This window comes from Scophthalmus maximus, chromosome 8, assembly GCF_022379125.1.
Source record: "Scophthalmus maximus strain ysfricsl-2021 chromosome 8, ASM2237912v1, whole genome shotgun sequence".
NCBI classification, from domain to species: Eukaryota; Metazoa; Chordata; class Actinopteri; order Pleuronectiformes; family Scophthalmidae; genus Scophthalmus; species Scophthalmus maximus.
In genome coordinates, this window is record NC_061522.1 from 15,524,678 (window position 1) to 15,551,827 (window position 27,150).

The 27,150-nt window shown below is 39.1% G+C and overlaps 1 protein-coding gene across 1 annotated transcript in view; it reads right to left on the minus strand.

The window, feature by feature from the left end:
• Positions 1 to 1,722: 1,722 nt before the first annotated feature.
• The window catches only part of tusc3 (tumor suppressor candidate 3), a 58,693-nt gene continuing 33,265 nt past the window's right edge, over positions 1,723 to 27,150 (minus strand). Inside the window, exons 5-10 of the mRNA XM_035637344.2 lie at positions 26,903 to 27,043; positions 26,567 to 26,656; positions 14,625 to 14,688; positions 10,151 to 10,225; positions 4,467 to 4,557; positions 1,723 to 1,989 (exon numbers count right to left, since the gene is read on the minus strand). Coding sequence (XP_035493237.1) covers positions 1,974 to 1,989; positions 4,467 to 4,557; positions 10,151 to 10,225; positions 14,625 to 14,688; positions 26,567 to 26,656; positions 26,903 to 27,043 — 477 coding nt within the window. The 3' untranslated portion in view covers positions 1,723 to 1,973. The remainder of the gene's footprint in view (positions 1,990 to 4,466; positions 4,558 to 10,150; positions 10,226 to 14,624; positions 14,689 to 26,566; positions 26,657 to 26,902; positions 27,044 to 27,150) is intronic.

A 27,150-nucleotide genomic window follows, 5' to 3' on the forward strand; every position in this document is an offset into this window, starting at 1 on the left:
ATCCCAAGGATAACGTTGTGCTGGGGGACGGTTAATCATTTCTGAATCGTGCGACACATTTCCATTCAATTCACTGACACTCTCTTGTTGCAGTGGAAGAGGCCGATCAATTGTAACAATGCTCTGGTGACACAGATCCAGTCTACAGCTGCACATTTTACAGTAAAACATTTTTTCTCCATGCATTTCTCAGACTGTTGATGTGGATCACATTATTGAGTATTAATTTATCCTATATGGACCATATGCAGGATGGATGCCTGCACTGAGGCCTGACATCACAAAGCGCACAGTTTGACTGAACCTACTTGAATGCAGGATGAGATTTGTAATTCAAACCTACAGCAACAGAAACTATAAATATACTGTACTGAGACTTTCCGAAGCAGTGGAGAAACTGCTCTTTATGTAATTATATTGTTAGTTCTACAACTGCCCTCTGTCTAATGCCCACATTGATTTCGCTCCATTTGCCAATACTCACGCCCCCCATGAAGGTGACATTTGCTCTGCTCGTTTCCTCCTCGGCGTCAAGGCCAACAGTTGAGGAGAAACAGATGGGCAACTCTGCTCTCAGTGCTGATGATCAGCACTGTTCCACTATTATATTTAAATCTATTTCAGCACAAGCCCCAGACCACAAAAAAAAGAAAGATTTGATCTTAAGAAAAACTCAGTCGTGAAACTGAATGCGGCATGAAGCGGGTTATTACTGTGCTTATTCCTCTCATTCCAAACAAATGATATACTGCATATTCTGACGACACAAAAAGAGGAAAGAAAAGGAAGAACATTTGAAAGTGAGATGCAGACGGAGAGCTTTTTCTGTCCTCAGTGAGTATCTGTGTGTTGGTTAGATCATCTTGCACACGCGCACGCACGCGCACAGAGACAAAGGGTTCACTCTCCCAGGGATTGGAAACAAAAACAGACGATAATGGGAAGTCTGAGAGGGAATTATTTTCATTACATTTGTCCAAACTGGTCTATTCGAAGCACCATTCCTCCTTCTGCCCACACGCAGCAGGTTACATAAATGGCTTCAATGCTCTAGCCCACTCAATGTTTTAGCGGCAGCCCACAGGTTAAAAAAAATAGATCATAATAAGTATGTATTCTCCAAATGACCTCTGCTTCTCACATTCGGCAAGAAAAAGTTGCACTACTTGCAGCCAGTCTCCTGTGAACTCTGTTCATAATCTACTGCTCTGCACAAGTTGTGTGCCACTGACATACTGCATGTATCCCACTCTTAGGCTTTGGCTGCGAGCAATTTGCAGAGAAGTATAAAACAAATGTTTCTGCAGATTTACGGGGATGGAGACGGGAAAACAACATATTTTGGTCCAGGTCCAAGGAAATCGAAATCAAAATCAATTGCAGCCAGCCTTGTGGAGAAGATATAGACATGCAGTGAAGAGTAAAATACCCAGAATATGATGCAGATGGTCATGATATCATCATCAGAGACAGACCTCTGCGAAGCACATGCAATCTTTTGCCATTAACAAGATTTGTATAGCTCTAACTTGCTGTTTCTTTCGCCCTTTCAAAAGCCACCTCACTTCTGTGTGGCTGCAGTTGTCTCGTTCTCTCCCATCAGCAGTTTTCATAAATAAGATCCTGTACATGTGTCAAAAACAGCAAACCACCGTCGCAGGTCAGTGTCTAACCACACAGAATGTTCAACCATCGAAAGGAACCATAAATGAAAGACAAAGATACAGAGACATGCCAAACACCTTTATTTTCCAGTGTAAGTGGGAATAATTTATTTTAAAGACCAGTTTGCAGAATCAATGACAGCAGGGGATTAAAAAAACAACAACAACAACTGACAAAAAACACCCAGAACAACACAACTCTCGACTCATTTGTAACCATGCCACTTCCTCTTCAAGTGTCTTCTCAACTCCTCTTCTCCTCTCCTACTGCCTCCTCAACCTCATCGGTCCTCAGCTTCTGTCTTTTCTTCACTTAATAAGGAAGCTGAGAGACAGAGGGTGTTCATAAGGTAGAGTGTAGAAAGGGAAAGAGAAGCGAGAGAACAGGAAGAGAGGAAGGGGAGGATATAAATAAGGTGTTTTCTTATTCGGGCTCGTGATGCAAAAACACACAACACAAAATAATTGAATTAAGATAAAGCTGTGGCAGTTAAGACAGAGAATCTAAAACTATTCTTTTAATTTCTGATTTAAGTGTATGTTTATTACTTAAAAAAAATGTTAACATCAGTTTTTAGTGTGTTGTTTTAACTGTAAAGCGTCTTTGAGTATCTTAAAAAGTACTATAGAAATAAAATGTATTATTATTACTATTATTATTATTGAAGAGATGCTGCGCACTTGTGTCTAATGTGTTGTTTTAATCTTTGTACTAACTAGTTCAATGGTGGTTTTGAAATCACATTTCTCAGCACATTTATAAAATTTCAACATTCCACGAGTTGAACGTGGCTCATTACGCCACAGAGTGATTTTTAAACCGTTTTGGACTTGACAAGGGCCAACGCTGAGTCGCAATGCAATGATAGAGTCCACCGTTTGGGTCCTCTCGACAAGTTAATCTCTAACTTGTAACTAATCTCTTATTTCAGTAGCATAGTGTTCCCTTTGGCACCTGCACACACACTCACCTGTGTGAATCACATTATTGGTAGTGTCTCGCACTTGATTTGTTGGACATTTTATGTAATAGCTACAAAAATATTCTTGGTAATTACATAGATTTACTTAACCCAGCCTCTTCTCGTCTAGTAATATTATGCTTCAGACTCACAGACTTCCCTATCTTCTCTCGCACTCGCATCGCCTCGGCTCCAGCTGGGAGCCGACGTGTCATGCAGATACGCCTCAGGACCACGTGGTCCTCCACCACACTAATGCCCACTTCAGGGGATTCTGGGGGGGAAAAGTCCTCCACCTCAGAAGCCTTTCGATTCTGAGTCGCTCGCCATTTCTTCATGGCCCGAGGTGTGAAACTGTCACTCTCACATCCAGCCCCGCCTCCCTCAGCCCGCTGCCCAGGTTTTTATCATTTTTCAGAATCGTGCAGTGTGTAGTAAAACTTTTAGTTCCTTTCTACTGGAAATAATTGTTTGATTTTATGAACCCTCTGTTTATTTCATTCATTTAACTGTTTAACTATCATTTGAACTGTGAAACTGTGTTTTGAAAAGTGCTATATGAATAAAGTTTAAATTATTATTATCAGTTTTTACCAATCATCCATAATAAACAGTAAGTCACAGTTGAAACGTAAATAAAAGTAATTTAAAATGTCACTTTTTTGGAGAAGCAGTTAAATGAACAATCTTAATATGACTAAATCAACTTACTGACCGCTTCCTCATTGCACTGTTTGTTTTCATCTCAAATGTTACTGTGTTTCATATAAAACAATACATATACAATATCAATATGCTAAAGTCATTATTTATTTATTCAATAATGCATCATTAACTAGTCCATCTTAAGCTTAAGATCATTTCAAGCACCAGCCCCAAATCTACTGCCCTGCAAACCTGAAATCAAGTAAATTTAGCTAATTTTTGCTATAACGCTGTAAATGACATTATTGGTAGGGATGGCAGTATCTCGCACTTGTGCCCGAGATATCAACATGTACGAAGTGTGAAAAAACTGAATTCATGAATTTGACTCAGGGACATAAGCAAACTATTTAGTAGTTAAAAACAGAAGTTTTTTTTTAATAAAGTGTTAAATTAAACCACAACTAAGCTCCTTAAATACATGTGAGTCTTAGTGTAAGTTCACAACATGCTTCTGTCCCCCGTGACAATAAATGATCCGCCCCGTTGCTCTCAACATGTCGATTCCCTCCCAGCACCAGAGGTGAGTTTCTGCAGCAGAGTGTGTTCCATTGTTGTGCTGTAATATTGTACTGGTGATTGAGAGGCGATGAATTGGACCCAGACTGTGCAGACGTGTGGTGTTGTTGGTCACTCATTAAATCTTCTTTATGTACTGCCGACCTTTAGCTCAAAGTGGGACCAAATTGCCACTATTCTGGCTCATTAAGCCGCAGGGGTAGACAAGGTTTTATTGTCCAAGCACATTCAGTATGTGACGACCGACAGAAAACATCCATGATAGAACCTTGATTTCTAATGTTTTCGGTGAAGATTGAAAAAATATGTGAATACACTACATATTGTTTTTACTGCAGGACCTCAGAGACATGTTGTGATTCAAAAAAGTCAGACTGCAAACCTCTGTGGAAGTTTTAGCAGGGAGTGATTCCAATCGAACAACTGTCCTAAATCAAAGGAACAAGGGGAATGGATGGATCCTGTTTGGGCCTGGATCATTGCATAACTTTGCATTGATTTTATGTCAACTTTGGTCATTTTAAGAATCCTTGTATATTCTGTTTGAATAACTGTCATGTAAGCTGGATGAAATATTTGTGGGAATCTGTACAGTGCAAATGGTTGCTATAGTTACCTGTAAGGGTAGCCGTGGTACTTGGACCTGAAAATGGAGAGCAGGAAGCTGAAGAAAAACACCACCAGGCCAAGGCCAACCAGGCAGATGACTGCAGAGGAACACACACACACACACAAGCACACACAAGCACACACAAGCACACACACACACACACACACAGAATGGCAGTATCAGAATTTCACATCAAGTAAAACAAAACGAAAAAAAGAGGACAATACATGAAGAAACCTCAACATCATTCATATGTTACTACAATTTCACACTGATGTTTTTGAATTTACATGTTTTTTCCAACTATTCTGCAGACATCCGGAAGAATGTATGATACTTTTTAGACAATGGCCTGTGAGAATATTTGAGTCCTGGCTAAAGGCATCCATTTAAATAATTTCACGCACTTTATCAAAGCTGATGCAACTCGCTGTTTGATCTCGGTTAAAAAATTGAATGTGCTTGCAGGGTTTACATAGACACACACACACACACGTAAGCGACTATGCAGGCGTACATACAAACTGGTGAATGATAAAATAAAAAGATATTCAAACTTTGATGACATACTAGTGGAGAGAACTTGCCTACCTTTAAGTTAATTTAGAGAATCCCTCCACATAGTGTATAAGCCTCTTTCTCATTACCAAACTTGCGGTGTTGCAGAAATTTGTCTTTGCAGCTGTTATCATCTTATTTCCTCGGTGGCTATTCTAAAGTCAAATATACATAAGCATGACCATGATCTTTGGTCTGCGCTGGGAATTTCGTGTGCTCGTATGTGTGTATGCACAGACCCTTATGCAGCAGCTAATCCTTGAGAAGCACTGTGTTGAATTAAATTGTCACCACCGAATGATATTGTTAATCAGGGATTAGGATGAGGACCTCTCTTGGAGACTAAATAGTGAGATATCAGCATCTTCTCAGTGTGTGCGTATATATGTATGTGAAAAAGGGAGAGAGAGAGATGGAGAGGGAGACAGAGGGAGGGGAGGCAATGTCAGAACAGAAACATTGGCTGGGAAAATGTAAGACAGATTCTTGGTGTCAATTTGCATGTATGCGCTGTCATTCATCTTCAGGGCTCCGCTTGTTTGTGTCTGTGTGTGTATTGTCATCTGTAATGCATGTACTGTATGTATAATACCGTGTTTGTTGCCATCGCTCACTGTCGGCTCCATAACTGTTCCCTTCTCCCTCCTTTGTTTCACTTTCCATGCATATCCACCATGTTCAATTTAACATAGGGATCATGGTGCACACATATACACACACATGTGCAACTCTGGGGGTCTCAGTGTCTTAGCTGTGTGTCTGTGTGTGAGAGGCAGCAATATATATGACATTTAAATCCTAAGCCATCTACGTCATCATACGTATGCACACTTATATACTGTATGCAAACACACAGTGGAGGCCACCAATCAAATGCAATCATTGTCTTTGTGGGCATTTTCTTCAACTTCTATTTTTGTAAATTGTTGAAAACATTTTGTCACATTTTTAAACATATAGGTGAGAGGACAGATATGAGCTTAATAATTAAATTAATGTTATGCTAATGCAAGAGAATGTTCTGTGTGTGTGTCAGTATGTTTTTGTGTGTGTGTGTGTGTGACATCGACTGAATGACTTGATTGAGACCCCTGCATATTTGAGTGTGTCCTCAGGGATAGGCCCTTAATGCCCCCGTGTTGCCACATCTACATTTTCGCATGTGCCTGCAAGTGTGAGCGTCAGATAGAACGTCTGTGTATCTTCATTAAGAATGGTGGGATGTATTTCCCATAGCTCATCAATTATGACTGAGACACACACACACACACACACACACACACACACACACACACACACACACACACACACACACACACACACACACACACACACACACACACACACACACACACACACACACACACACACACACACACACACACACACACACACACACTAAGAATACTAATAGGCTAAGAGATTTATGACCTTGGCGAAATGACAAGTTGTTTAAGCTGAATGATTTCCCCTAATGACAAAGGTGGTAATTCCTCCTTTGACTGCATGACTTGGCTCAATTCAAATTCATGATATATTGGCATGGGAAAAAAAAAAAAAAAATTCCATTTCCTAAGCAGGAGGAAGCCGATAAACATATTAAGTTAAACCTATATCTCATTAGGTGTGAATAAATATTTGATGCTAAGTGGTTATTAACAGTTAATTCTGTGATTAGGAACTGGCTTAAGTGGCTCAACCTCTGGGTATAATCACCCACAAACCCATAAACACCAAACTATGACAGAAAAACAAGGTTTTTGGCTCGGTAACACTACCCTACTTCCAAAAAAAAGGCACGTGTGGATGAATTCCAAATTCCCAGTTCTTTTCTCCAACAAAAACAAAACAAAAATCATCACATTTCACACTTTCGAAATATGAAACAAAAAACATACGTTAAGGATTTTTTATTTTGGTATCACATCTTATTGTTGGCTAAATTTCAATTAAACCATTGTCTAGAAATTTGGTACTTCACTGCTGCATGCTGACACTTCTCAATAGAGAGATATAACAATCTGGGGGTTGTGGCCTTATTTGTAAGTTTTCTATACCGTATTTTGTTCCTTTCAAAGACTCATCTCATTTTCTCCTGCCTCTTCAATAACTCTCTCTCCTCCTCCTTTAGGTTTCCCTCTTATTCACATTTAATCTCCCTTCACTTTAACCTTCCCTTTGACTATCTCATCACACCCACCACACATGCATTGCATATGTATTGACATTGCAACTCCATTTACCCATTCAGTGACTTGCTGGTGGTCAGGAAAGCTACAGATAACTTCCTGGAACTGCACTCGGCAGTATGACAGCTACGTCGTGCATATGTCAGGGATTTTAACCCCCACATCCAGTGATTACATTCCAATTCAAGCTTAATAGCTGATGAACTGGGTTACAGCCTTGACACCTCAGGACAAGACAGAAGGTATAGGGGAGCAGCTCCCCTTACATCCTGAGATCTGTCAATTTCAGTACATTTTTGGCACAAACACAAGACATACTTGTGTTTTCTTGAAAAAAAAAAAAAAAAATTAAAACAACGGTGACATCAACTCTGTCATCCTTGCTGCAGTTTTTAACATTGGAGAGGGTGACGGAAATGTCACAGAAACTCCACATGACAGCTTCGACATCAATCAATTATTCCCTCTGTGACCTCTTTATTTGATATTTGATGCCACTTGCTAAGGCTTTTGAGGAAATATGCTTGACTGCTTTGAGCAGGGAGACAAACGAAGGTCTTTCCAATATGTTAAAGGGAAGCAAAACCACAAAAGAAAACCAAGAGCTGCCATTAGGGTGAAGTACAAACATCTGGCTAACAAAGTTACTTGTTGTTGGGGTCTCTGGTCTTCATTTTTAAGACTACCACAGTAAAAACGTTGTATCGTTTTTCAAAAGTTGTATAAGTTGAACCATTGAGAAATGTCAAAAAAAATCTATATGCAAACACCGTGGACACCCTTGTTATAAAACAACCATATGTAAAACCTCAAATCAGCATTTCTATGGCTCAGATGCCTCATTATACTTGATTACTGCATAAAGACTCTCCATCTTCACCCCCTGAAAAGAAAAAGGGCGGCTCTGAGCATATGTCGATTCAGACACGTTTGTCATCCGAGATTCACCTTCGGTGTAATCAGTGAAGTGCATGTCTTTGACTTACTGTTCCTGCGCCTGCGGTTGATTGTGCATTGTTTTGGAAGGACATGCATAGACAATCCTCCGCCTCTAAGGAGCAGGTGCAAATATGCGGCGCTACATTCATTTGTAAGAAAAAACATCTGATCAACCTCTGTTCCATAGATTTCAGTAAAATAAACATACGGTGAGCATTAAAAAAAAGGTGAATAAACCAAATAAATGCTTCTTAGAAAGACAAAGAGCAGACGTAATGAATGGGCAAAATATAATTATTTAAAGACAAAGAAAAAAGGGGAGGAGGCATGCATCAATGTATATGAATATGTTAATAGGGGTACTACTGCTCAATTGGGATTTTACTTGTTTGATGAAACATTTATAAATATGTATTTAGCCGCAGGTAATGTGAGAAACGAGGAAGTTATCAGCCATCTTTTCCACCTTCCCTGGTATGTGTGTCTGCAGCAGGCAGAACAGCTGATCTGCTCTCTTTACTGCCGCATTCCTGTGCCAGTGGTATTTGGGCAAGGTATCATTTGTAATTTTCAATTCTTCATAAAACCAAATATTTGGTTATGATGCCACTTTGTAAATGTTTCAAAATCTAATTTTACTCAATCAAAAAGTTGCCCATTTAGATGCAAGACATAACTTAAATGACTCTTTGATTTCAGAATCTAATGAATGCGCCTTTGAACCTTAAATAGGTGGGAGGTTGTATACTTAGTTGCTCCTGGAGTAAATCAGTCGTTAATTTTAAGCAAATTGTGAGCGTAAACCAAGTAGTTATTATTTTGTTGGAGTAGCATATATTTGGCCACTTATGGGGCATAGATGGATCATAAACAGACCCAGCAGGATACCAACTGCAATGTCTGCATACATGAGATTTCTGGCTCCTACGTTAATGGAAAATCAAAGTACTAGACCAGAAAGAAAAAAACCCTCAAAACAAAACAAGAGGGTTTTGGCTGTATTAAATTGACAGCCTGTGCTTGGAAGTCATTTCCTTGTTAAGACAAAATCAGGTCTATTTCGACAAAGTCACATAGATGTACCTTTTACACATTTGTGTGTGTGTGTGTGTGTGTGTGTGTGTGTGTGTGTGTGTGTTTGCTGGCATTGCAGGGCTAAAAAACTATTCTGTCATCTTTCTTGGTCAAACCATTTCTAACTACTCCTTTATGCTCTAGTTGCCATAAATAAAAATATATACCTACTGTATACATACATTTAGTTTGTCTCTAGATTTAGATTGTAGGAATCAACCAACCTCATCAAAAGATCCATGCAGTTTGCCTTTAAAATCAAGACTTGGTCAAGATTTCAAAACTTAAACTATTGATTTATAGTACAGGGTCAGCTCTCTAGAATATATAAATAAATACATGAATAAAAGGTATGAGTGATCTCTCATGGTTTTGAAAAAAATAATTGTCTTTCAGAAACAATGTTTTATATAGAGCCTGAACAATATGGATTTGGGGGTACTGTTGCCAATACAAATATTAGGAAGTAAAACTTGAACTAAGAAAACAAACCACCAAGATGTTAGCTGTTTTTCACCAGTTCATGTTTCCCCTACCAACATTTATGTGTGTCAAATAGGGACAAAAATAGTGACATTAAGGAGCTTGAAACTCCTTTCAATGTATTCTCTGAACTTATCTCCTTGAACTTTGTGGCCCTTCTAAAACTTTAGAGACCAATGGATAAACAAAGCTCTGTTAAGTCCACCAAGGCACAATAATATTCAGAACGCATCAATAAAAATGTATATATGCCTAAAATAGTGTCTATTGTTATTTTTTATTCTTAATCTATTCCGTTTCTCTTAAACCTCTGATTTCTCTTGCATTGATTTGGATTTTTTCCTCAAAATCATCAGTTTTTTCCACACACACACACGCACACGCACACACACACACACACACACACACACACACACACACACACACAAAACAATCTTCTCTACTTACTTCTCCTCTTGCCAACGTCTCCCTTGGAGGTGGCCGCCTCATTCAGCAGCACCATCCCCATGGTGATTGCAGCATCTGGGACAAGGTTGTCAAGGAAACAACACTTTCATAGAGGAGAGGGAGAAGCTGGAAGTACAAAACTGCCCCAGGAATAACTGCGGTACACACATTTCCAGTTATAATTACACACATACTGTTCAGACATGTGCAAAGAAGCACTTGAGCAGATTAGCAAGCACAAAAGACACGTAATGCTACAGCTTAAAGTAAATAAGTACATGTACAGGGTGTGGATATAATAACATGAACACTTGCCCAATATAATAAAATCCAGTACAACAGGCCTAGAATAAATACTGACTAAGTATAAGGTAATAACGTTCACGTTTCGAGTGTGAGTCAAAGAGAGTTAATTAAACTGCTACTTTTAAGGGTTGCAGTCAGTGGCATATTGCGTTGCATTATATGTTGTAACAGAAACATAAAGTACAAAGGTTGCTGATAAGTCACTCTCCTTGTCCCTAAGTGTTATGAGAGTTGTTGTCAAATGGCAACAAATACAGGAATTTTAAACTGCATTAGTACCGCCTGATTCTTAGAAGGAAAACATCATAATGGATTCCAAGTTTAGTGATAAAATCCCCCCCCCCCACACACACACACACACACACACTATGGTGAAGTCACCTCTGCAATTATAACAGACTAACAAAGGCACAGAGTACACATCAACACAAACACACTGTATGTGCACCTAATGACACATAGCAATTCCAAGTCTGACATTCTTGCTTTCAAACAGTAAATTAAAATCATGCGTAGACACTCTCTAAGAGATGTTGTGGGCTGAAAGGAAAACATATATTCCTTTAATTTTTTGTTGCCAGCGCCACTCCACAATGAAGGAAGATCTGAAGAAATGCTTCTATTTTATACTTGGCTTTAAATAGAATGTTGCTTCAAGATTGTGGTACAACTGTGCATTCATGGCAAGAATGTGCAGGTCTTTCAGAGAAGTAAGAGTTTGTGAAGTTTTGAATACTTATGCTTCAGATATAGAGACTGTATAACGTGTCGAGTTGTATGATTTATCAGTTCTCTTTCACTTCGTTCACTTAAGTAAATGTGCTACTAAGAGTCAATTATTAGACCATCTTTAGAGCATCGTACCTGGAGTATGAGTGCATCTGTATTTTCATTATGACTGGTTCTGATCTTTGTGCCTCCAACGAACGCAGCATAAAGATAACTCTGAAAAGAGGTATACCTCCGTTAAGATGCACAATTTGTTCATAAAAAGAATGCATTACATTAGATGTTTCATGGTCATGTCCCTCATATCCATAAGAAAATATACTCTCAAGTTGTGTAAATTGTGCTTTGCTGAAAGTTAAAGGAATTTAATCCTTTCTGAGCTTATTCTGAATACTTTTGATAATTTTGTAAATGCTATTCACAATCTGTGGTACAGATCAAACTGACCACAAGATCTTACTTTGAATTCCGACCTACAAGGATTTCTTATGTTCCCTTCACGTTTTAAAATGATCAGAGTTTCTTCATAGAGATGTTAGACTAGGTTAGGGAACCACTGATAATGTGGGGATGTAAAGCCACTTGAGAAATTTTTGACTTGGTTGAAAAATCAACTAATCATTTTCCAGACTGGCTAAGAATACATAACATTAAATTCACTTAACTGATGCTTTTTTTCCAAAGCGATTACAATAAGTGCATTCAAACGTGAAGATATTACACAAAAAATTGTAATAATCATGTAAGTACATAGAAATGTATCAAATAGGGAAAACGGCTTCATGTGCATTTTAGAAATGTTTCTGTTCCAATGATTCATGGACGAAGGTGCAGTCTGAGTTTTGAGTCTCAGACAGACGGTTTGTAGGGTTTCTCCTGTCCTGATGTCAATGGGGAGCTCTTTCCACTAACCGGAATTTCCCAGCTTGGGATGAAAAAAGTATCTATCCATCTATCTATCTATCTATCTATCTATCTATCTATCTATCTATTGATCTATTATGGAACCAGGACAGCAAACAGACGGATTTTTGTAAAGGGCTGCTCACCCCTCGCATAATACGTTTGCATTATGTACTTGCAGTATTTAGTAAATGTCATATATTAAATGTTTTCAAACATCTGATTTTGAACAGTTCATCCAGCAGTGAACAGCCTCTCGTGGCTAAGCACCTAATTACAGATTCTTCTCAGCGTGCTTTGCATGCAAATCCATTTCACTGAGGAAAACCTGGTGGGCTGCACAAACAGAAGCTGCCACATGGGGAGATACAGAGCAGAAACTGAGGCCTCATATTCCTGATGATATGGTGAATGGCATGTGCACACAAACAACAGAGATGCATCCACATTCAGCAATGGAAATAACTATGGACAGTGACTGTTTGGGTAGTTGCAAGCTTTCTCACAATGTATAATAAAGTAATGACAATATATAGAGACCTATCAGCATAGAGATTCAGACTACGCTACTGTGTTGTAATTACAAAACACTGTCCCCTGGGCCTACACACATCCTACACCCACACCTGACTACAGGAACAGAGCATCAGGAATGTGTGAATTACATTCACTTAAAAGAAACTGCTGTGCACTGCAAACACGCTACTGTCCACTCTCGTCATCCCCCAGTATAGCCAGTTCTGCAATCTGGATTGATATTATCCATCAAATATGCACACTACGGTTGTGTATACTTAATACAATTACAATAAACATGAATATTTTCCTGCTTACCTAGTTGATATTTTAGGACAAACTGGAATGCACAAGGAGGGGTAAATCTGGGTGCTGAAAGCTGTAATTGTAGTTTTTGCACCAAATTCAGCCACTCTACTGAAACTACTAAAGTTTAGAGATTTCAGACCAGAATACCAAAAGGGCATAATGCAGAAAAAAAAAAAAACATCTGTAAGCACAACATGTAATTCCATTTAGAGGGAGGACATTGCTGTAATGTGTCTGTCAATATTTCTGTGCGTTTCTTTCAAAATCGGCAGCTGAGAAAAATATATACAGTTGAGACATAAAGTATCTGTACATGTACATGTTTGTTGTTGCTCAGACTCTCTCATCACATTCAATTTTAAGCCAAATAATGTATACAACATTAACATTCAAAGGCTAAGCTTCGAGTAGGATTACGTTAATACTGCAACAACAGTGTGCAAGATATTTTTTTGAGAGATGATGCCACAAAGGCAAGGGTTCAAAAGTAATTGACACTTGAAATGTTTCATTGGGCAGATGTGCATTGTTTAAATATTTGTTCATGCACAAACAATGTTCATGTGGCTCATAGTTGACTGAGACTATGAGATTGGGATGGAATATCAACAGTAGTAGGTGCACACTGTCATTGATGATAACGGTAACCTCAGCGGATCACAAACAGAAAGGCCATTATGGAGACAACTGAAACAAAAGTCAACCCATTGCAAAAATTATGGAAAAAAGGAAAATGTGCAGAGAGAAATAAAGGAACAGCTCATCACCCAAAGCCACCACCTCATCTTTTAAACATGGATCTATTATGGTTGTGAATGAATGGCTGCAAATGTACTTGGCACTTTAATGTTGTATCCACAAAGAACTTCGATATGCATTTCAGTGTTTCCTGTCTCATCCTGAAATGAATTATGCAACTGCATTTGGTACTTGGGTGTGTGAGCATGAGTGTATGAGAAATTAAACAAGGTTATGTCCACAGAGATGTCTATGATGCTCATAAAATGTGTTAACACCACCTGCACAGACAACACGGTGGATGTGTAAACGCTTCAGCGTGTTTGTGTGTGTGTGTGTTTCATTTAGATGTAATCAGATGAGTGGAAAATAAAAACAACAAACAGTGTGAGCGTGGACAGACAAATATTGCTCTGAAGCAGGTGCAACCTTGGACCTGCTATTTCCCCTGGGGACAAACACAACAGCTAGGAATGAACAGTATCATTAACCAAAAGCACCGGTGCAGGGACACATGGGTACACAAGCAGACAAAGAAGAAGCAGACGAACACAAACATAAACATCTATCCTGTCAAACAAGTACATGAGCAAACATGCACATACACACAGACACAGGCGGTCATCAGCAGTTGAATTTGGAACAAATCAGGCAAGGGGGGGAAGTTAAAAGAGGGCAATCTCTTGTCTTTATATGGTGTGTTTGTTCATTCCAGCAGGCATCCTCCCCATGGAGAACGCACATAGATGCAAAAACCTTGTGTCGGGAGAATAAGAGCAGCAGGCTGTTTCAGACATATAAAAGTGGCTTCCTAGGTGTAAATGGAGAATTGAATGGTTTGTTTACAAGATGAGCTGTTGCACATTTCACAGAGAGAGAAATTAATCTGCAAGATTGGAATTTTGCAGCACCGTATTTCAATTTATGTCAACACATGAAGCAAATACTCACAAACACGTTGGTGGAAGGATACTCAGAAGAAGGATGATGTGAGACTCGGCCACAAACTGAGCCTGACTGCTGCCATGAATATAACTCTGTGTGGGGGGGAGGGGGGGCAAAAGGTCACACTATGTAACATCCTCAGTGAATCTTCCTAATTGAAGGAATAAAGAAACATACAGAGGGGAAATGGAGAAATGAACTATGAACAGTAAGGAACAGGAAGGTAGGCGATATCCAATAGAACAGTTGGAAATATAATAGAAAGGGGTTTGAAAAAAAATCAGATCTATATTCACATCCTTTTATCTTTTAATAACTGTCCCCAATATGAGAAAACCTGGACCGTGTTGTAGGCAAAATTGTGTTCATTCCTGTCTTATGGTTTGTGAAGTGTATGAGGAAGAATATGTTGAGCAAGAAAATGTCAGTGTCTGTGTGTGCTTGTTGTGAGTTATGACAATGTAGTGAACAGGTGAATAGAATTGCTACCTTTCCACTGAGTGAGCATTGGCGATCAATCGGTACCCTTTCAGCAACACACACACAAACAAACACACACACACACTTGAAATGACTCACATTCAATGTTCAACCTCTAAACACATACTGCCACTGCCAAACCTGCCAGGACTATACAGCCTTCTCTGTAATGCATCTACCCCGCTTCAATACTGCTTCCAAATGTTTCAGAGAACAAAACAAGTCACAAAATCAGTCAAACAAATGCTTTGTTCCATGAGACATAAGACAATGACTTGGACACATTCATTAACCTGGAATCAGTGATGGTGCAGCCATGGGTTAAGGGGCAGATGAGTGATTTAATACAATATGTTGAATTCACCAATTTTATCTTGGGTACTGAATTCATAAGTGGTCCAGCGCCATGTGAAGATAGTCTGTCTCCATCAACAGGGAGAGAGGCAGCACAGTTTATCTTGATTTTGTTACCTATCAAGGGCCACTTAAGTTTTTCAGCAGCCTCCGCAGCCCATACAATACTATTCAACACACAATAACACAACATTGTTTTGGTGAGGCGTCTGATGTCAGCTGGCAGTGATGATGATGCTACTCAGAGAAAATTGTCCTTCTGGATGAAGTTTCAGTTTCTTAGCTATTAGCTCCCTCACCACTCAACATACCTGCAAAGCACTGTCTCTGTCGGAATGTGGTCTTGTACTAGCTGAAAAGGAATAACTGATGGAGTGGATGCTGTTTATCCACGAGCATTTGTCCCTGCAACTGCTTGCCAGTTCATCGTGTGTCCAGTTGAAATTATGCTCAATACTGGCATTTATGTCATCATTGTGAGCCCGCCAGCTAGGCACACTGGGTTGGCCTTTACTTCAACAAAAAATAATTACATGTCAATTCCTCTTGGACAGCAAGGCATGCTACGTCAGTTTTTCTTGACAGTGGCGAGGACACGTAACAACTGCACTTTTGCTTCAACCTAACCGTGAACTGACAGGGATCCAGCCTGAAGGGACCACCCTGAAGGACACGTTTGTCTTCTGTTTTATTTTACTTTTTTAATGCAAGAAAACTTTTTTGCTATAATTAGATTTGCGTTTTTCCACCACTGTCTTACACTATTTCTTCTTTTCATCAGTCACAATACAGCACAGCTCTGATGACGTGTCCTGGTCAGCTGCATTATTATAATTTCTACAATACTACTGTTTTTGTATTAGTATTTGTCTTAACATGTACAAGCAAGGGTGCAGTGTAGCTTTTGTGTGTTTTGCATAAAGGTTGATGACTCCTTGCAAAGTAAGGTCTTTTTAATTCCCACTTTTTTAGACGGTTGTTTGAGAGATTAGACTTCACCTAAGAATGTGTATTTAGTTTAGGTTAGGGTTATAAATTTAGTCTTTTGCAAAGTCATTAAATATCCACCAGTGTCAATTCAATCTAACAATGTATTTTGCCTTTAAAGTTTTATAACAAGGAAAGCGATCTGTAACTGTCAGTTAGAATCAGTAGAGGCCATACAGCTCATCAAGTGAAATGACATTGTGTCTTCAATCCCAAGTAAGCTTCTCTCATAAGATGTCAGAGGCCTAATTCAATTGGCCTCAACGTGTAAGATAGGGAGATGCAGAGAAATAGACCAAGGGAAGTCGAGACAAATAGAATGAAAGACAGAGAGAAGGGGGGAAGTCTTTCAGTGTCTCACATTGTTGAATACTTGCAGATATTAGCATCTTGGTTTTAAGCACATCTAAGGCTTCTTTTTCCACTCGACTGCCCCAGTGTTCATTTCTGTCCCCACCAAACAGGAATAAGAATGGAAGGATGAATAGAACATGCAAAGGGGAGGAGTAAGGGGTGGACAGCTTGTTCCTGCTTCAGTGGAGAGAAATGAAGAATGTTTCCACTTGAAAGACGACAAAGGCTCAAGGCTGAAACAGATCCTTTTCTTCAATACAATCATGGATTTTTGAATTGTTATCACGATGCTTTCTTTATTGACTGATAAACCAAAGCCTCATTCGAAAAGAAAGTTTGTTTTGGAAGTGCTGCCCTTCTCTTTATTTGGAAGTTTGTGAGAGATTATTCCTTGCCTTTCTAATCAGTATATGAGATACACAGTGGTGTCAAGGAATTTCTCTTCAAATCAAAACTGGACCAAATTATATTTTCAATATCATAATCTGATTGTTAAATCCCACAAGCGCAAATGTGTTGCTATTGCAACATTGACAGCAAATGGATGAGGAAAAAGCAGAGAAAGATCAAGCATGCTGTGACCCACTATGGTAGTGTGTAAAATGGGTTGTGGATGAGATTTGAGATCGCCTTGTCTGTAGAAAATCGTTGAAATGTTTTGCAGGTTTGTTACACTCTGGATCAACGTTGATGTGACATAAATTACCAGATTATAAATCTACAAGCCACTTCCGGCCAACATAGTCAACGCGACCAAAAAAAGAATATCAATGAGGGTATACACACAAGTGCAGCCTTGGTGCAGAGTGAGAAACGGCTCTCTATAAACACAAACTGAATATAATATAGGTTATAAAGGTGTTCCGATGCATTACATTTACAGTACCAAGGTGGACCTTATGTGCTGGCAATTTCTTTCTTATACTCTGGAAGCACGCTCATGAAAATGCACACAAACACATGTGAGTAGGCATTGTAGAGGTTTTGTAGAAAGAGTCAGTTTTTTTTGGAAACAACAAAACAAACTGGGTTTAAGATTAAATATGTTTCAGTCTTAAACTTCTTTAATTGCACTGGTATCATATAAATGTATCCCTCAGTTTATACCAGATTCAAATACTATAGGAATCGTTGTAAATTGTTGACCAACTATACTAGAAATGAAAAACAAACATGCTAACGCAGGGAAATTTCAGGGGCAGTAAGTGATTTTGGAGAGAGGTTCTCTCTCTCTTTGTTGTTGTTGTGATTTTCCTGCCCAGGCTGGGCCACAAACATGGGACCTCAGGTATGGGAGACCGACGCACAAACTCTGTCACAGTGAGAGCAATTACACAACCACTGTTGAATTCCACAGTTCTGATACAATAAATCATCATTTAACTAGAGTAAATGTAATAGGTGCATTGTCAACTCCAAATATTTTACTAATGCCAACCTGTCCAAGAGTAGTGAGGCAACATCTGCAGTCCCTCCTCTTTTTTTTTTCCAAGAAGAAAAAGCCACACTGATGGTTATCTGGGTTTGTCCTAACGGTCTATCGCTTTCTTTATAGACTAATCCTCCTCCAAATGCAAAGTTTCGTTTTCATCTGGAGCATCAGAAAGTTTCCTTGGTTATTTGCTGGGTTTTTTTCCGCATAAACCCAGCCATGCTTACTGTATGCTGTAGCCTTTTCTGTCTATGTAGCTATATGCATCGCTACTGGTGCACAGCACAGAAAGGTCGCCACAGACACCCTTCATCCCCATCTTCCTCTTGTTTGCCTACCGTTTTTTTCCCCCCTTCCCTAGTGTGTGTTGTTTGTGTGTGTGTATTCCTGCAGGGCGTGGCGTCCCATGCCCAGCAGATCCTGCTAACTCACTTGCATAAATGAAGGATCCAACACTGGTTGATCCCTCAAGACTCCACCAGAACATTCAGTCACTTCCGGTGGTATTAACGTTACAGCCACACTCTTTGTCTGTCTTTTTGAAGTTACTTGTCTGCCAGTCGCCTGCCTCTGCCTTGCTAATACTCTGTCTAGCTGTACCTCAGGTCCATCACTCAGCTGCCTGCAATACTCAACCACGTCCAGCCCTGTCTTCATCCTCAAACCTGGACAGGAACCCAGACCTGACTCCATGTCTGCCTGCCTTGCTCAGTCATCAGTAAACCAGTCAAACTCTGCCTGCCCAGTTTTCGTATAACCACCCCTCAGTACCATCAGGCGGATTTCTCAATTTCAATCATTTTATCTAAATTTTTAGAATGAAATTCTTAAAACGCTTTACTGTCCTTGCTCTTGTGTTCGTCTAGACATTGCTAAAATCCATGACACATATGCTTAATAAGCATTGTGTGAATGCAATCCGGAGAGGGCTTAAATGTCACGGAGGATCATTAATATATAAAAAGTCTTACACTCCAGCTTTAATGAGCAAAAACTTTTTTTCCAAGGGTAGAATTTTTGATTCATTACTAAAACGGAACAAACATGACCTCATCCAGTATTTTTCATGACACTGCTCTCTGCACGTCACCCCTGTAACATGAACACAACCTGCAAATGGAGGCTTTGAGAAAGTGCAGTGATTGGGGGATGAAAAATTCCTCAATCCATGGGTAGACACTTCCAATTAATCTGATGGATTAGAACGAGTTCCATTCATTAGTGTGCAGGGCTGCGAGTGTACCTATGCATGTGTATACTGAAAACTACTACTGAATGCTTGTTTGCGGAGTGGACTGTTCAGGGAACATTTTTCTATGTGAGGGAAAGTGTGTGTGTTCATTAAAAGAACATATATCGAGGTGGTCTGGAAGTAAAAGCAGCCACAGCTCATTGATCTTAACATTGCGATGAATGGAATGGGCCAACTCAACATTTACACACACTCTCTAAACACTCTGGCTCTCTGATTTAATCACACACACAGGTTTCCTACATACTGTTTGCCAACTCCGATATTTGCACTTTTTGAAATATGGTTTGGTGCTAAACCACATTCCAGATCTATTCAATTTGATATGGACTAACACCGATGCATCTGTTTAGACACAGACATAAAATAAAGCTTTCAATGCTTCTATCACCAAGTTACAACCATGTACTTGCTGAAAACACAAAGAAAGATCATTTTTCATGTCAAACGAGAACCTTCACTAATGTACAGTGCAGTAAATCAATAAAAAAGTTTTGCTAAATCAGAGTTTTTCTTGGATGTTATCATACAGGGTCATACATACAGCTTATCTTCATCTGTAACGGTGCATTCATACCAAACACAAAGTGAATTTTTGCTTCACGTTACTTGTGCGAGTAAAAATATTTGCCCATTCTCTTTTTGCCGGAAATCCCTACACTGATTGGCTTTCGGGACATCTTGTCACGCGAATAATTCGCTCAAGTAGAAATATTAGAACTTCAGCGAGTGAGAAGATTTACATGAATTTCACATCTTCGCGTCACCCAGCACAACTGATGCCAAATTTTCATGTAATCCAGTTGTGATGTTTTTTGTTACTGATAATAATAATAATAATAATATAGCCCTGCATCAAAACAAACTGCTTGATGTGGGAAAAGGAAGAAAAAAAGGTTTAACAAACTTGAGTCTGAAACTCATTATCTGGAACATTGCAATCATTGCACCGGGGAACTAGTCGAGTGTTGTGAAACAAACTACTGTTGAAGGATAAGGTTGGCAACATACTGTTACTGTCAACAAATCCCAAGAATATAACAAAACCAATGGGTCATGTGTTAATGGGTTGAATGTTTCATAAGACTTTTTAATAATCATTAAATGCAATCATGATGGCAGGATGGTGTATGTGGGATAAAAAAAAAAACTGTTCCCATGTACATCATAATGAAGAAACATATGACTCACATTTCAATGCATTGATGGGATTTGATAAGTGTAAGAAAAAAATACAAATAAACTTACCCTTACTTGTCTGTCTTGTATATACAAAGCCACAGTATGTTCACACATCCTCTCAGCAATTTTAACTCACCCAAATTGCAGGCTTACTCATGCTTTTGTTTATCCTTTTAAATTGCCTGTCCACAGCTCACCTGCATACATTTAGGCAGGTTCACGCTGTGGAGCGTTCCTGTGAAAAACCCAGACTTCTACTTTTCCAATTAATCTGATTGATAAGCTTTTTAAGATTCAAGTTTCTGTGAATGAGGTGGAAACATCAAGTCTGTTCGCCTTTAAATAACATGGATATGATGGACTGCATGTGTGAAAGAATCAGACTGACTCATAAATAAAGGAAATGATCTTCTATTGTTGGGATGTATGGAAATTAAACCCAATGTAAATGTTACCCCCCCGTTTTGGCAAACATTAATTTGTACGCTATGAATTCATGAGCATAGATCAATGGACAAGAAAATACATTGTTACTTAAAAGCTGTGATGTTGATGTCTGAGGCAATTGCAATAATTAGTAATCCATCCACGTTTCTATTTACCACATCCCTGGGATGAACATGAAGAAAAGTCTATGCAAAATAAAATCCCAGTGATGATATTGTTCCTCCATAGGCTCTAAAGGAAATATATGGTAAAAGGTTAGCTGAATCAAAAATCTGAATATCATCATTAAACTCCAACTCCAACTCCATTACCAAACACCTTCACTGAGGATAATTTACAGGTGTGATAAAGATATCTGTAACATGTGTTCACACTCTTTCTAATATAAGAATATATATATATATGTGTGTCTGTGTTCATGCACTCATTTGAATACACTGACATTAAGAAACCTTGGTTTTTATAAGAACTGAATAAAACAGCCCTTTTGTCAGACTTTGAAGCAAATTGGTTGTCTGTGCCAATGCAAGTGTATGATATGTATTCACATTCACATAATACACGTAAAGGAAGGCCACATCTCACATGCTTATTATTCTATTAAATTGAGGTTCAAAACAGGAATGAATTTCTCAATGTGTCATATCCTAAAAAAAATAAAACATGAGCAGGAAAATAAGTATTACAAAATGTAATAGTTGACATCCGTGACAAGTAACACTCGAACACACTTGGTCACTCCTTGTCTTCACTCGACTATTCTCTTTTTAAACCATACAATTGTTACTAGATAGCCTTTACAGATCGCTGTATTCATCTTTTCCCATCCCGTATCATGTATTAGCGTGTATACTGTCTGTGAATGTGTTATGCTTGGTAAAGGTCAGGAGGCGCTCAGACAGGAAGAGGGATAAATGAAAAGTCAACAAAGCAGAAAGAACAGACGTGAAGGAGCAAGTTACAGAGGAAGAGAAATGGAGTGGAAGTATATGCCTCATTTGTATAAACAAAAGACAGTTTTGACTTTGTGTTTTGTGAATGTGTGTAATGATAGGTGATCTAGGAAGTGGTCCTTGTTAGTAACCATGGGTAAGAGTTTCAGATAGGATTTCCCCTACGATATAGAAGCATAGGTGTTTCTGCTAAGCACCTTAAGATGGATTAATGTAAAAAAAAAACATATTAGAAAGACGGAGAGGTGGCATAATCTCAAATAGTAAGGTACACTGGCAACAGGAATAACTGTTATGTCTGCTAATCAACAATCAGTGTTTGGACAAATGTTTGTTTGATTGGTGTGTGATGTTCATTGCCAAGCTAATCAAACTGCTGATTGGATATTTCTCCATATCGTCAACTCGTAATTGGTAGTTACAACCACAGAATTAGATAAGCAAGTTGAATTTCTGATGTATAAAACTTTTGATAGGGAGTAATTATTTTTTTTTATAAATTAGTTGCCAACCCAACTAAGATAAATAGATAATTATGATTAAAATAAGGTTGTTTTAGCCAACAAAGATAGTTAGCTTAAGTTACATGAAGATAACCGAATTAACATTAGTAACTAACCCGGCTTTGTAGCTAAACAAAGTTTGGCTGTGTTCGCACGTGACATATTTTTCCTGATAAAAACTGCAACAGGGAGAGGGTCAAGTGTTTACAGGACGGAACCAGATGGAATCATGTCTGTAACCTGAAAGGACACCGCAACCTGTTTAAAAAAAGTTTAAAATAAGTTAAGGATAATTATGAGTGGAAATAAAAGCAATTCATTCTTCATTAAGAGCTAGACTATTGGAATTTAAATATATCTTGGTTGAAAGCAAAATGTGGTGCAACATATCAACAATTTCCTGTCGTACTAGTACGATCTGACAGCATACGGAGATGATTATCCAGAACAGCAGAGACTATTTGATGTTCAAAGAAAGGTTCATTGAACCCTTTATTTTAACATATATGGTAATTTGTCGGAATTCAGGTGATGCTTTATAATATCATTATCAACTCACTGCTTATGCAGCTCAATGTTTACACTCTCCATGGAGAGTCCATTTTAATTACCCAAGAGGCAATTAAAGCCATTTAAAACCAGTTTTCCTGTTTTTCAAAACATGTCAATCAGTAAAGTGAGACTGCTTCTCATTTCCTCCAAAGAGTATGTTTTATGTGTTTTGTTTTTCTGGGATATGTGGGGGATTTCATTGGTTGATGAACAGTAAACAAGAGCGCACACACACAAGAGTGCACACACACCTGGTGCAAACAACTCCTGCAGTCTAAAGGGCACACTCTACTCACACAAAAAAGGTAAATCGGCAAAAACTATTTCAGTTAAAAGAGTTGCCTTTTTGATTGGATTTTAATGCGATGCTATTGACTAATTGCAATGATATCAGCGCAATCAATGGAGTCGCTTGTGAGAGTGTAACTTTTACCAACAAATTTGAGCCACTGATCAATAACAAACCATCTTGACATCACTGACCTTTGAGGAAATGGGCAGCCAGAGCCCAAAATTGAGGAAGCTATTGGAACTATGTAATTGGCTGTGTTGCACCATCCACTTTTATTTCAGTTCACTCTGTCAGAGTAAAAACTGTCCGCAAAGTGGAATGGTTGGCAGACAGTTACGGGACAGGAGTCAATGTTAGAAATATGTCTTTTCATTTCATTTAAGTGTAACAACTTAACCAATTAATGACTGAACTAACCAGCTTACTAACTAGAAAGAATACAAGCTTCAGTCACTCTTTATTAAATGTAATGGTGTGCAGTCCAGAGAATAAAGCCAGGGGAATTAAAATATTCTATAGCCAAATATAGTGGGTTTACTAGTGTCTGACCAAACCAGCTGAGATGTTAAATGCACATTCGTTAAAATGTGAGAGCAGCATCCTCAATAGAGCCCGACTGACAGATACAGAGAGAATGAATGAATGAATGACTTCAGGTGTAGAGTGCTGAGAATGTCCCTCGCACGAACATGCACAGCTACAGCCGAAACTATGACGAGGTCTGCCTGTCTATAAAAATTGTATGAATGCTTTGACAACCCACTGAAGCAGTGGGATTTATCCCAATGGAGAGAAGGAGGGTGCGAGACATAGAGGAAAACAAGAAACGGTGCAAAACACTAAGTTAAGGACCTTATGTCAATATAAGAAATGTAAAGAAAAAAAAAAAAGTTAATGAAGAATCTTTGGCGGGACAAATTAGACCATGGCAGGCCGCCACATTCTAGGTAATTACTGGGAAACACCACTCACTACTTTTCTATTTTTTCCTCTTTACACAAACCTTCTCTTCTTTTATCTCTGAGCTCTATGTGTTTGATACATGGTGCTTAATTTTTGTTGTGCATGTCTATGAGTGTGTGAGGGTCTGAGCAGTATAGAGTATAGAGACTAAGAGGGATGGTCAGAGTCTCCTGGTCTGAAAAAATATCCAGCCTAAAGGACAATTTATTTCACTGCTTCACTGTTCAATTCACTCCATTTCGGCTCAAAAAGCACAGATCAGTACACAAGTATTCGCTTAATTCGATGCCATCAAACAATCAAGTGACATCAAAAACATAACTTTGTTTTCTTTTATTGTGTGTGTGACTGTAGCTGTGGTATTTTAGATATATGAATTTGTCATAGTACCTTTATGAATGGGTCGGGGTATGGTCCATGTGCGTTCCTGTCATTGAGTTTCTATATGTTTGTTAAAGCACCATTGTGTCTACGTTCTATTATTTGTGTATGTGTGTTTGAGCAAAAATGAGCTTGCAGAATCTTCTCGGACGCACATTGAGACACTCAGTACAATTTCATCTGCTTGGTCACGCCATTCGTCAGTTGACAAATCCTTTCAATATAGTCTACCTGGCCTTGCTCGCTCGCTCATTTTAAAGGAATTACTCTGTCTGGGGAGAGAGTGGGAGAGGCTAGATGGGGAGGCGAGTGCGAGTAACACGAAAAGATGAGGGAAGGAGAGCAGGAAAGATAAGACGGGTATCTTTTCAATATCATCTTCCCAGAAGTCATTCACTGTCAGAAGGACAGAGTGAAAAAGAGGGATTTAAAGGGAGCATGGGGGGAGGATGAAGGTGGGAGAGGTGTGAGAATTGGGAGGAAATGAGAAGAGGATGAAGACCATATACACAGGATCTAATGTAGCTGTGCCTGCTTCAATGATGGTTGAATGGCTGCACAGTAGACATAAGGCCTGGAAGCTCAAGAAAATGTGTTCTGGTTACAGCATGTACTATACATCACTGAGGTTATAAGTGAGACTACTGCTGTTAAAGAGGAATGAGTAAGGTTACACAAAGAGCACAATCAGGCTGGGCCTGTTCAGGGGGTTAACAGGAAGCTCTAGAGACATACACTCAATGGTCCCTTTATTGGTTACATTTGTGCAGCTAATACAGTCCGATAAAACAGATCTGTTGTTACATCTATCTCCATGAACTTTCCGAAACATTTTGATTACAGTCTGGACCCTTTGGCGTGACTCGCAATTTCTTTCACAAGCCGCCTTTCTGGTTTGAAAAATACCAAACCATGAAATCTCAACATTCTGAGCCAACTGGTAGTTTCCCCAACTTCAACGGGGAATAGAGGTGGCCTTCCGCAAGCTGTTCAGCCCTACCGCCCCTGATTGGCAACGTTTGGTTTAAGCATGCAAACTGATATATCATTTATGATCTGCTCACCTTCGCATTTCAATCAGATGCCTATGGCCAGAGCTCCCTACAGTGTGATAATTAGTTTCTGTCTCACTGACAAAATCCTGTTTCCACACTTGAGTATGTCAAAGCGTTAACGCTGCCCGCATCACTCTGCTCAGTCCATCCAAAGGCAAGAACAAGAGAGAAGCAGCGGGCAGGTGGGGATGTTAGAAACTACCTGACTGCACTTCTTCGTTATGAAGACTATAACATGGTATGAGGATGGACGGAGATATGAATGCGTGATGGAGCAGGGAGGGCATGGAGAAGAAAAAGGAAACAGCAGGAGGGAAAAGGGAAAGTGAGTCATTATGAATGCAGGGAGGAATGCATTGGAGAAATATAGATGAGACTGAGAAAAAGCAAAATGTACAGAATGTAAAATAAAAACAACACAATGACACTGAAGCTTAAGTCGAATGCAGGTTGCCTTCAACAACAGAGGGAGGTTGTGATGCTGTTCATGAAGTTGCAACTGTACACAAGGCTCTATCACTGATCTAATACAGCCTCACTTCCCACACAATAAAACAGATCAAGCTTCACCTAAAAATATTACTTTTTGTAAAACCACATATCATTTATAGAAGTAAAGAAGGGAACAAGGACAAAGATGAGAAGACAAATTAAGGTATTAAAGAGATGGAAGGTTGGATGAAAGGACCAAAGTGGAACAACAAAAATAATAAGGAAAAAAAAGGGGTGAGATATATTAATGCGTGGATATACATAGGAAGAAAAACATAACGTGACTCATACCACTTGTCCATTCTGGGGGTTTTTGTGGGCGTAGGGAGGACCTCTGATGTGATTCCACATCTGACCGGATGTCATTGCAAAGACTACACACTATCACAAACACAGAGAGAGAGACAGATGGAGAGGGACAAAGACAGGCAGGCGATAGTGTGTTACACATGATTATCATGGGAATATTAGTGCCGTTATCACGATTTACACTGACCAAGTCTGAAATTTATCCATCTCAACAAATGATTGTGAGACAAGACGGGTGTGTGTGTGTGTGTGTGTGTGTGTGTGGGTGTGTGTGTGTGTGGGTGTGTGTGTGTGTGTGTGTGTGTGTGTGTGTCATACCAGTGCAGCCATGGCCCATCCAGTCTTGTTGTATATGAATTCCAAGTTGTTCCTCCTTAGATACAGCAGACCTCCAACCAGAGAAACTAACAGTGCCAAAGCAATGGTCCCTGAATAATTAGGTGGACGAAAAACACGGATCTGAAGGAATGGAGAGAGAAAGAATTTGGTGGTTAAAATCTAAAACATTATGATAACATCAGTACTTTCACAGCTGACTGTGTTGTCAAGCAACGGTAACAATTCTG